The 13023-nt window shown below is 39.4% G+C and overlaps 1 protein-coding gene across 9 annotated transcripts in view; it reads right to left on the bottom strand.

Annotated features, from left to right (window-relative positions):
- Positions 1–13023, bottom strand: part of CFTR (CF transmembrane conductance regulator) — a 260245-nt gene that overhangs the window by 154629 nt on the left and 92593 nt on the right. For all 9 annotated transcript variants that reach the window (XM_051847977.2, XM_051847981.2, XM_051847974.2 and 6 more), the window contains 1 exon segment: positions 9680–9788. In XM_051847977.2, the coding sequence (XP_051703937.1) occupies positions 9680–9788 (109 nt within the window).

Genomic DNA, 13023 nt, shown 5'->3' with positions numbered 1-13023 from the left:
AAGGGGCTTCCATAGCCTTGGAAACTCATGACTGGTGCATAGGGAAATTACTGATGCCATAAACAGGAGTGTCAATTTGTAAAGTCAACAACAGGAGTCACTGTGCACTTACTCCTCATGTAGGATCTCTGTCCTTAATGTGCTGTACACTGAGGCTTAATGCTATAACGAGTACTCAAACAGTATATTTCACTTTGTGTTTCTATGGGGGTGCAAACTGTTGAAATCTTTACTTAATGTACACTAAACTGATCTTCTGTTAAAAAAAAAAAAAAAAAAAAAGAAACTATCAATTCCCAACTTGACTCTCACTGGGATTAAACATGACAATAGGTCTGATCTGATTTCATCATCATTTAAAAAAAATCATCTATTATTTTTCACTTTATGTTTCTGTGTGGGAACAAACTGTTGAAATCCTTACTTAAGGTATACTAAGCTGATCTTCTGTATACTAAGATAATCGAAAATGAATCTTGATGTGAATGGAAGGGGAGAGGGAGTGGGAAAGGGGAGGGTGGTGGGTGGGAGGGACGGTATGGGGGGGAAAGCCATTGTAACCCATGAGACGTACTTTGGAAATTTATATTCATTAAATAAAAGATAAAAAAAAAATTAGCTATCTATCTCATACATATATCAAAATGAATTCCAATGGATTAGATATTTAAATGTGAAAAATAAAAAAATAGGTATGTTCTTATATAATCTTTGGGTGGGGTGGACCTTTATGAAAATAGAATGTCAAAGCAGAAAACAAAGAGAGAAAGAAAATCAGATTTTCCAGCCAGTTTTTAAAAATTAAAAATTCTGATTGTTAAAAATAATCTAGGGACCAGTGCTGTGGTGTAGCAGGTAAAGCCGCCACCTGCAGTGCCAGCATCCCATATGGGCGCAGGTTCAAGTCCTGGCTACTCCACTTCCAATCCCGCTCTCTGCTATAGTCTGGGAAAGAGTAGAAGATGATCCAAGTCCTTGGCTCCTGCACCTACAAGGGAGAACCAGAAGAAGCTCCTGGCTCCTGGCTTCGGATCAGCCTAACTCCAGCCATTGGAGCCATTTGGGGAGGGAATCAGTAGATAGAAGACCTCTCTCTCTCTCTCTCTCTCTGCCTCTGTCTCTCTGTAACTCTGCCTTTCAAATAATAAAAATAAACAAACCTTAAAAAAAAATAACCTAAACCTCACCAGAAATAAAATTACAAGGTAAATGATAAGCTGGAGAAAATATTCTCTCATAACCAATAAGAAAAAGACAAATAAACCAAAATAAAAATATGAAAAAACAATTCACACACAAAAAGAAATATAAATGTAAACTGATATACAAAAACAGCTTAAACTCACATCCAACAGTAGCACAAGTGAAAATGATAATACTTTTCACTTAGTAATTCGGAAACATTTTTAAAATGATGATCCATGGGTAACGACTGAATTTTCATACTTTACTATTAGGCCAGTAAATCAGGTCAACTCCCCTAGAAGGCAATTTACTTGTATTTGTTCACTTAGAGTCTAGAAAATTTGTGAGGGTTTAGCTTTTAAAGGAATGTGTATTGAAGGACTAATTTTAGTAGTGAAAAAGTGGAGGTAATCTAAATTTTCAACAATATTTAAGAACTTACAAAGTAAATTTTGGTATAGCCACATGATTCATTAAGATGAGTAGGTAGAAAAATATCTAATGGGGGCTGGTGTTTGGCATAGCAGTTAAGACACCATGAGATGGGGCCGGTATTGTGGCATAGTAGGCTAACCCTCCACCTGCGGCTTGGGCAACCCATATGAGTGCCAGTTTGTGTCCCCGCTGCTTCTCTTCTGATAGAGCTCTCTTTGTGGCCTGGGAAAGCAGCAGAGATGGCCCAAGTGCTTGTGCCCCTGCCCCATGTAGGAGACCCAGAAGAAGCTTCTGGCTTCTGGTTTTGGATTAGCTCAACTCTCATTTGGGGAGTGAACCAGCAGATGAAAGACCCTTTCCCCCTTCTCTCTGTCTCTTGCGCTCTGTGTGTGTGTGTGTGTGTGTGTGTGTAAAGCTCTGCCTCTCAAATAAATAAATAAATAAATAATAAAGACACCATGGGATGTCCACATCTCAAATTGGAATACTTGGATCTGAGTCTTGGCTCCACTTCCAAGTCCAGCTTCCTGTTAATGCGCACCCTGAGAGACTGCAGGTGATAGCAGAAGTAGTTGCCTCCCTGCCACCCACACAGGAGACCTGGATTGAGTTCAAGGCTGCTGGATTCAGCTTCGCCCAGTCTTAACCATTGCAGGCATTTGGGCAGTGAGCTATCAGATGAGAACAAACTCTATTTCCTTGTTTTTCTTTCTGTGCCTCTAAAATAAATTAGAGAGCACTTTTTAAAAAAGAAAAGTAGATTTGTAATACATTATGTAAAGGAATGATCACCTCTCCTGTTTAAATATATACTCCACTGAGCAAGAGAGAGCTGTGAGGATAAACATCAAATTTATCAGTGAGAATCTGATTATTTTCATAATCAGTAAAAAAACCTACAAGAATAATAATGGAAGAAAGTGAACATGCATCCACCCAGAATTTAACCCAACAGTACCAGCTTAATGACTATAACACAGGCTCAGGATTCTGCTGACAACTACTGTCAAATTCTGGCTTATTTTGATTCACTAGACTCTGATGGGAACATTTGGCTTCATACAAATTGTTGAAGGAAGAGTTTTTCCATTTTAGCACAGAAAATACAAGTCTATTTACACCTGATCCACTGAAAAATTATTTAAGAGGCTCACTTTTAAATATTTACCTCATTTTACCAGAGTTTTGTAGTTTTTGCAAAAATACATGTACCTCATATGAAAAGGAATCTCAAAAATATATTCTTGAATCATGTTTTTTATTTAGTAACTATTTCAAAATGTTTTGCTTTTGGTATTTTCCTTTTAGTGTTTATGGATTTCATTATTGTTGGTAACATCTTCAATAGAAATATAAGCTATCTTCTCTATATTTCATAAGAAAAAGTGACAGGGGTTGGCACTGTGGCAGAGCGGGGTAAACCCACTGCCTGCAGTGCCAGCATCCCATATGGGTGCCAGTTCGAATGCCAGCTGTTCTACTTCTGATCAGGCTCCCTGTTAATGTGCCTAGGAAAGATGGCCCAAGTCCTTGGTTTCCAGCACCCCATGGGAGGCACCCACATGGGAGACAGAAAAGAAGCTCCAGGCTCCTGGCTTCGGATCAGCCCAGCTGCGGCTGTTCTGGCCATTTGGAGAGTGAACCAGCAGATGGAAAATCAATCAATCTCTCTCTCTCTCTCTCTCTCTCTCTCTCTCTCTGCCTCTGCCTCTGCCTCTCTGTAACTCTGCCTTTCAAATAAATAAATAAATCTTTTTAAAAAGTGACAGAATTTGCTGTGAAAGCAGCAATAATAGGTATAGTCCAGAAAATACAATGGAATATGTGTTTAAAGTACCATGCTTAATTTCTTAGGTAATATTTAGAATCAATCACTTTTTAACAATATTCTCCTGTATCCTGTAAAAATAAATTGTTGCTGTAAGACTTGCTTATAGCATATATAAAGTTACAAGTAAATAATATGGGTTTTATACACATTGGTAGAGAATCTACTTAAAATAAATACTAACAGCTAGATAATTATGTAGCACTGAAAATGTAGAGCATGTATTCTATATGGTTAACTCATTCAATCCTCACAACAACTCTATGAAATGCATGCTGTAATTATCTCCACTTTACAATAAAGAAACTGAGACAGAGAGAGTTTAAATAATTTGCCCAAAGTTATATAGCTTAAAAGTGGCAAAACTTGGAGTTGAGCTGAATGAGTGGACTTCAAAACCCCTCCTACGTTTCATAACCTTAAATTTTGATTTAATAACCTTAAATCAAAATGAAAATGTTATCACTGCATTCTCTCTCAGTGGATTACCCACCCAATCATGATAACCACTTCAATATCAACATAACACATCAAGCTCTAAGTTAATATCACTGTAATTTAAGATAAATGTCATTTCTCTGGGCCCCCATATCATGGACACATACTTTTACAAAAGGGAGGGATAGTAGAGATGGTACACAGTATTGTAGCCCTTCTTGTTGCATAGTTTAGAAAATTGAGGTCCAAGTGAATTCTTTGATTTCCCCAAATAATAAAATGCATTTGTGGCACTAAACCATACGCACACCTCAGTAGAGTTCAGAAAAAAAAGAAAAAAAAAAGATGGGACAACTTTGGACAAAACACATATTTGAGTGCATTACATAAATTTTAGTTGATCTTGCCCCTTCTTATTGGTCAGTTACTGTAAAATACAGATAGCTACAAGCATGAAAGGTATACCATGTTCCTACAAAGCAATGAGAGAACCCATTATGTCATCCCCTCATATCTAAATTGTAAAAACCATCAGCACAGGCAATTCCTAAGTTACAAATTGATTTTGTCCCACAATATCACATGGAAGAACAGGACATCAATTTTTCCCTTGAATATAATATTTTACTGAGCATGGTGTTGGCTTCAAAACACCAGTATAATGCAAAATGCTCTTGAAGAATCAGCCTGTTCCCATAGTGCCTGTAAAATTCTAACCAACCCATTTAGCAAAGTTTCTGCAGAAGATAATGGAATTTCTCCCTCTACTAAAGCCTAGGAAGTCAAACCAGAGAGCTCCTCTTGGCTATGGCTTGGCCTTCTCCATTCTCCAGTCATCCCATTCTCTCCCCTGGAGTCTTGGAGTGCTTGTTGCTGGTGGCAACAGGTATAAAGTTTACAGTTAGCAGGGCCAGCCCTGTGGCATAGCACATTAGGTCACTGTCTGCAACAACCACAACAGCATCCCATATGGGCACTGAGTTCGAGTCCTAGATGCTCTACTTCCGATCCAGCTCTCTGCTGACAGCCTGGGAAAGCAACAGAAGATGGCCCAAGTGCTTGGGGCCCTGCACCCACATGGAATATCCAGAAGAAGCTCTGGGCTCCTCACTCCTGGCTTTGTCCTGGCACAGCTCTGGCCACGCAGATATTTGAACCAGTAAATAAAAGATCTGTGTGTGTGTGTGTGTGTGTGTGTGTCCATCTCTCTCTCTCTTGTAACTCTGCCTTTCAAACAAGTAAATTTTAAAAACTACATCTTTAAAAAAATAGTTAATGGTTAGCATGGGAATTTCCAATAAAGCCCTAGGCAGGTCCCCTTCATCTTTGTTCAAGGGCTTCTCAGCGCAGTTTAGTCCAATGGTTTCTCTTTTCACAGCCACTATTCCTTCCAGTGGACTTCATTTTCTTCCACTACCCTCTCAGGTCCTGCTTCTCAAAGTGTGGCCCTCAGGCAAATGGCATTACCACTCAGAGTGCTCTTTGAACCACTGACTCTCAGTCCCCACCAAAACCCCTGGCGCCAGAATCTCAACCGGATTCCTAGGTGACTAGTACCCATATAAAAGGTTGAGAAACACTGGCTTTCTGTCATTCAAAGTGTTATCATCCCTTTTCTTACATATGTTCAAATATTATCATTAAGAAAGGAAATCAAAGTAAAAAGTTCTGTCTTTGTATGCCACCCCCAATGCACTTGAATATTCAGTAGACATGCTGGTGCTTCTCTCTCTCTGGTTCTTAGCCCTAACTGTACAATTAGAATCACCTAGGGAGCATTTCAAGAATAAGACTATCCCAGATCCCAGACAATTAAATTATGTCAACTAGGGTCTAAAGACTGAAGAAAAAATCCCTTACATTTCAAAGAAGAAATCTAAGCACCATGAACTTCCAAGTGTTCTTGTCACAAGAACTGGTGCGGCATGTGTGTTGCACATAGGGGATCTAGAAGGGAGTAGAACTACTGAGGGTATAGGCAGGTACAGGTAGTGCAGTGTGCAAGTCACAGCTGGGGTTAGGAGGAGCAGCTGGATATGGAGGAATGTGAGAGAGGCAGCCCACAGGGAGCCAATCTCAGGGAAGACACACACAAGTCAAAGTGCCTAAGGCAGGGACTATCTGTGTGCAGAATTCCCCAAAACGTTTGTGTTCAAATGCCTACCTTACATTTTTGTGCAAACATAAGGGACAAAGATTTTCCTTTGCGATACAGACTGTGGGATCTGACAGTGAGAACACTGGTAATATGCATACCCGCTTGTTTCCTTCAAGGCCTTAAACTTCTTGGAATGTAATGAAGAAAGATAGCTGACCCCAGTGGCACTGACATGTGTCTTAATTTGAGGGTGGGAACATGCCCAGAGCTGTCTAGGAACAGGAACACTTTTGAGTGAATGAACACTCATGAATTTTTTTTAGTAAGTGCCTTAGGATGATCATATTCTCCCAGGAATGCGCTTACGGAATTCCCTCTACTTAGCTTCCCCAGACTATCCTTAACTGACTCCTACACTACGTTTTCCAACAGCCAGCATCTCCTTTATGCTGGGAGTTCTTAAATGTTAACAATGATGTTGTATCTGGCAGTGGAGTCAGATGAAGAAAAAACAAATGTCTAGTTAGTGGTGAGAAGCCATAGCTAATATGATTTAGAATTACATCAGTATCACAGAGACTAAGTTCCTTCGTGGTGGCATTTCCTTTTTCTTAACCTTTCACAGTTACTAGCAAATTTTATCTTATTCTCAGTGCTGAAACCAGCCAAATGGCTTTTTACACCACAATCATGATTTAGACAGATGAATTACGGATAGACATTCTGAAAGTAAGTCCACATAGTTCAAAGCATGGAATTATAGCAACTTCAAGGATCCCTGCTCATTTATCCTTGCTTGTTGAATGGAAAGAAGGAATTCCCAGAAATAATAATGTAAATAGTATGGCATTGACGTCACTTATTTAAAAGGTTACAGGTCGTATTAAAGCAGCTAAATTTTCTCCTCTCCTTGTGAGGAACAGTAAGAACACAGTTGAGAGATCAGGTGCACTGAGCAACTGAGCTCATCTAAATAACCACTCGGTTACCTAAATCCTGTGAGACAGACTTTTCACCACTTGCACTTCTGCAAACTGCATGGCCTCAGCAAGGTCTCTGCTCTGCAACAAGGGTGAAAACCTCACCGAATCACCACACGCATGCCAGTCTCGGGGTTCAGTTCCCTCTGTGCCTTATCACCAAACATTACAGCTGCTTTCCCAGTGAAGGCCTTTGTCCACCAACAGCTGCTTACCAACAGGAGATGAGACTGCCTTTCTAGCTGCTGGTTTGAGAGCTGTGAGCTGGGGCCGAGTTTAGCCCAGCAGGGCCTCTTCCCTGAGCCCCACACAGGGATCATTAGTTACCATGAAAGGCTTTAAGATCCTTTTGGCTGGGATCTTTTCAGTCTTCAGAAGCTTAATAACAACCTAGTCCTTCTCCATACCTATTCCATTCTCCTATCCATTAATTTTGCCTATCTGGTTTGACACTTAACCCTATTGACTCTTGGGTGGATTTTACACAGCTCCTTCCCAGGATTTAAGCAAATGAGAAGATTCTGATTGGTTTCCTTGCACTGCTACCTCCTGTAAGTTTTCTGCTGATTTGCATCTGAAGTGTCATTATAAACACAGTTACATAGACATTGCAATCTAGTATACTACAACAGCCATAGGCAGTGGACCCAAGAGACTGGGTATTATTCTAATTTATCATATGCTTTAAGTTCATGGAAAATGGAATTTAAAAATTAGCTTATGGCGGAGTTCAGCCTAGCAGTTAACACACCTGCCTCCCTGACAAGAAGACCTGGGATCTATTCCTGACTCCAGCTTCCCACCAGTGCTGACTGTAGGGGCAGTAATTGGGTCTTGGATTGCATTCCCAGTTCCTGGCTTTGGCTCCAGCCCAGCCCAGGATGTTGTGGGCACCTGCAGAGTGCAATGGCAGAAAGGTCTTTCTGTTGCTCTCTTTCAGCCTCTCAAACAGATGAGATTTTCAAAAAGGCATTAATTTTGGTATATATGGATTTCAAAATATTTTGCACCAAAATAAAATTATACGAAAATTTCATTTTTTCACAAACATTTTGAAGATTTTCTTCCAGATTATATGTGTGTGTACATGTGTGTGTATGTATGTACATATACATGAGAAAACTTCCAAAAGTTCATGGAAAAATAAAATTTAAAAGAAAAGTTTCTTTTAGTGGAAAAAATTTGGAAATTCACATGTTTTTTAATAATACACATTTTCATGAACTTTCTGAAAGCTCCTCACATATACATATGATACGTTGACTAATAGATCCATATGTGTTTATACATATATAGTACAAATTGTCATATATTTAGATTTATTTTAAAAGTCAGAATTTCTTTCAGAAGATTACTGAAAGCATTGGAAAATACTTGGGACCTAATTGTTGTCATATTTGTCAAGATAAATGTTAAAGGGGCTGGCGCTGTGGCATAGCAGGTAAAACCGCCACCGCCTACAGTGCGTGCTGCTCCACTTTCCATCCAGCTCTCTGCTACCACCTGGGAGAGCATCAGAAGGTGGCCCATGTGCTTGGGCCCCTACACCTGCATGGGGAACCCAGAGGAAACTCCTGGTTCCTGGCTATGGATTGGCCCAGCTCTGGCCTTTGTGGCCATTTGGGGAGCAAACCAGCAGATAGAAGACCTCTTTCTCTCTCTCTCTCTCTCTTTCTCTCTCTGGTTCTGCCTCTATGTAACTCTGCCTTTCAAATGAATAAATAAATCCTTTAAAAAAAAAAGCCAATCCATTCTTAAAAAAAAAAAGATAAATGTTAAATGGATATTTCCTAGAGTTCGTGGGCCAATATCCTTAAAGCATTTCTTTGGTGAACATTGTGGCACTGATAATTCCCTGGGGCATCAAGACCAATACCAACACAATACAAGTCAGACCGTACTGTACATTGCACCCCCAAGAAACATATTGTGCACAGTCTTTACTCAAAGACTAAACAAGTTTAAACTTGTCAATTCCTCTTAGAGATTTCAACCAAGCATTCAACATGATGCCCCGATGAGGTAGAAAATAAGAGATCTGGGTCACATTTGACTGCAGCTGAGGCACTGAAATGCTTCAAGCCTGGTTTCCAGGCCTATTGCTGTCTTCAAACTGATAAAGACACAGGTTACTGAGAAAATACACATAAGAATACCTCACTGCTCAATTTTTAAATATCGCTATTTTTATTTGAAATCACTGTTTGCAGACATGATTTCAAAATACTACAAATATAGTATTATATACAAATATACTATTACTATAAATAATATTATTTTATTATATTATAAATAATATTAAAAATACTACAAATATAGTATTATGTACAAATATAATATTTGGCTGGATTTGACATAATTCTTGACATTCTCCTGTTGAATACAGGGAAAGAAAAGCACCAATAATATTACATGCTAGTAAGACAACATGATTTGGACTCATGACAGACAGAAAATGATTCTTTTAAAGCCAGCAGTTCATTTTGCTGACCCCATCTTAAGATGTAAATCACAACCTGTGTTCTAGAACATCCTAGTTGCAATGGATTTTTTTTAACTGAACTTTACTCAAGTTCTTGCTGGTTGTTTTGTGTTTGGAGTTGGATTAGTACTTTATACCTTTATACCTGTTCACCAGATTATGCTAGTCCTTCTGTAATCATAAAATGAATACAATTAAGTTATCCATGATTAATTTATAATTGAGATCCTTACCCCTAAATATAATAAGATTCCATAGAACATAAATCTCCAGAAAAAGCACCTCCGAAGGGCATTAATGAGCTTGGGTTTTTTCTTTGAAGCCAGCTCTCTATCCCATTCTCTGCAAAAGAACAAAAAGTGGGACCAATAAGTTGAATGTGCAAATATTTGAGTTGCCCTGTTTCCCTTAATACAGTTTGGTTCACACAAGTATATCCAATGAGATTAAACCAAGTGATTGCAGAGACAAAACCTTATGGAGACTCCAACAGCAATTGCTCAGCCAGAGAAAGTAGCAGAATTCAATGCTATGCTGTATGTCGCTCTGCAGGGATTTAGCTTCATGAAAGGACCACATTGTACACAGTAAAGAAAAGTGCTGAGATTCTTAAGAGCAATGAAAATGATGGACAAATAAAGCATAGCTCAAGCAAACACACACACTGCTGTGCTTACAACTAGATGAAAAACAATCAATGGATAGATAGGCCAGCACCACGGCTCACTAGGCTAATCCTCTGCCGGCACCCCAGGTTCTAGTCCCAGTGGGGACGCCGGTTCTGTCCCGGTTGTTCCTCTTCCAGTCCAGCTCTCTGCTGAGGCCCGGGAAGGCAGTAGTAGATGGCCCAAGTGCTTGGGTCCTCCACCCGCATGGGAGACCAGGAGGAAGCACTTGGCTCCTGGCTTCAGATCGGCACAGCATGCAGCGCCGGCCGTGGCAGCCATTTGGGGGGAGAACCAACGAAAAAGCAAGAGTTTTCTCTCTCTGTGTCTGTTTAACTCTGCCTGTCAAAAAATAAAATAAAAAAATAAATATTCTAGATCTACCCCCACCCCTACCACTCTATCCCATGATCTTTATCTGTTTAGAACTTTGGCAGATTTTATAAGATTTAACTGTCAAACCAAAAACCAGTGAAAATGCCTTGTGGATTTTTCTGTGATTTAACATGAAAAAAACCTGTCAGACTTGGTATTTTAAAGTGGAGATATGGAAAGTGGTGCAGCCACTGTGGCAGATAGTATGGAGAGACCGCAGAAATATGAGAATAGACCTACATATAACCCAGCCATCCCACTCCTAGGAATTTACCCAAGGGAAATGAAATCAGCATATGAGAGAGTGATCTCTACTCCCATGTTCACTGCAGCACAGCTCACAATAGCTAAGATATGGAATCAACCCAGATGCCTGTCAACTGCTGGCTGGATAAAGAAATTGTGGTATATATACAGTATGGAGTACTACTCAGTTGAAAAAAAATGACATCCTCTCTTTTGCAACAAGATGGATGCAACTGGAAACCATTACACTTAGTGAAATAAGCCAGTCCCAAAAAGACAGATATCATATGTTTTCCTTGTTCATGGTAACTAATAGAGTACCTGAAATGTAATGTATTGGAGTGAAATAGACATTTTGAGATTTTATGATTGTTTACAGACCTTGCCTCTTCCATAGAGGAACAGTGTTTTGTTTTATTTTGTTTTTTCCTCTTTATATTCTTCATTGAACTCTTTTACTTAGTGTAGGATTAATTATATAATGAATAAGTAAACTGAAAACAAATCTTTATAAAAATAAGAGTATGAATGTCAGAGGCAGGAGGAGGAAGGGTTGGAGCATGGGCAGGAGGGAGGGTGGGGGGTAAGTGTCACTATGCTCCTAAATATATATATATGAAATACAGGAAACTTGTGTAACTTAAATAAAATTTTAAAAAAAGAAAAAAATAAATTAGCATTCATTAGAATTTAGATACTCAACACTTTATATTATTACTCTGAAGTTGTTGATAGTGCTGTAATGAATTTTGTTTATATATTTTATCTCTCTAGCAATTTTACATTTTTTATATAATATCAGTCATTTTATATTCAATAATTCAGTCATTCAACAAACATTTATTGAAGATAAGTTATATGCTAGGCTGACCCTACTCATTTTTTTAAAAAAGATTTATTTATTTTTTATTTATTTCAAAGGCAGAGAGAGCAGGAGAGGGGAGGAGGAGAGGGAGAAAGAGATGTCTTCCATCTACTGTTTCATTCCCCAAATGGCCACAAGGGCCAGGCCAAAGCCAGAAACTAGGAGCTTCTTCCAAATCTCCCAAGTAGGTACAGGGGCCCAATCATTTGGGCCATCTTCTGCTGCTTTCCAAGGTACATTAGCAGGGAGCTGGACTGGAAGTGGAGCAGCTGGGTCTCAAACCAGTGCCCATATGGGATGTTGGCATCACGGGAGGTTCAACCTTCTATGTCATAATGCCAGCTCTCTAGACCCTACTCTTGGCCAGTGGGAATACACCCATCAAAAAGATCAAAATTTTAAAAATATTCATGATTTGATGGCACTTAAACACACCAAGTGCTCAGTAATAATAGTTGGCCCTTGATTGTATAAAGATGATCAACTACTTCTACTAGCCTAATTCTTTGATTGAAAAAATAAGATTTAATATCTTACTTTGCCTTGGAAATGTCAAAGGGAATGTATTTAACGGAAATAACACAAATTTCATGTCAATTCAACCTTTTTATTTTGGTGCAGTAATTTAGTAACTTCTTTCTTCTGTTTTATAAATTATTTACTTATCTGAGAGGTAGACAGGGAGAAAGAGAGAAAGGGTTCCCGTCTCTTGTTTCAGTCCTCAAATGTCCACAAGGACCAGGGCCTGATCCTGGAGCTGGGAACTCAATCCAGGTCTCCCAAATGGGTGACAGAATCCCAATTACTGGAGTCATCACCCTGCCTCCCAGGGGTTGCATCACTAGGATGCCAGAATCAGGGGTGGAGCCAGGAATTGAACTCAAGCACTCTGAAGTGGCACATAGAAATCTTAACTGCTAAGCCAAACACTTACTCTCTCTTGTCTTTTTCCTCTCACAGCCTCTCCCCTTCACCTGGTATCAGATCCTGTGCTGCTGCCATAGACCCAGTTTAGCTCATGCATAAATCCAGAGGCTGAGCATGGAACACAAGGGACTCACAGGTCTCTAGAAAGGCAGGCAGTACAGATCTGGGTTGGAATCAGGGCTCCATCATTCATTACTTGACAACTTATATCATCTCTCTGAGCCTCAGTTTGCTCTTCTGTAGAATGGAAGCAATCACACTTCCCTCCCAGAAATACTTTACCTGGCATATAATAAGCATTACAAAATAGGAATTTTTTTACATTTTGTAAAATGCCAATAGTTATTACCTTAAGATTTTTCTAGAAGTACATTTGTTTTCATATATTAAAATTCTGGCTGGCTGTGTGGTGTAGCCAGTAGAGCTGCCGCCTGTAGTGCTGGCATTCCATACGGGTGCTGGTTTTTGTCCTGGCTACTCCTCTTCTGATCCAGCTCTC

This window comes from Oryctolagus cuniculus, chromosome 3 (genome assembly GCF_964237555.1).
Source record: "Oryctolagus cuniculus chromosome 3, mOryCun1.1, whole genome shotgun sequence".
Classification (NCBI taxonomy): Eukaryota; Metazoa; Chordata; class Mammalia; order Lagomorpha; family Leporidae; genus Oryctolagus; species Oryctolagus cuniculus.
The sequence above is the reverse complement of the archived record's forward strand: the minus strand, read 5'-3'. Positions and strand labels throughout refer to the sequence as shown.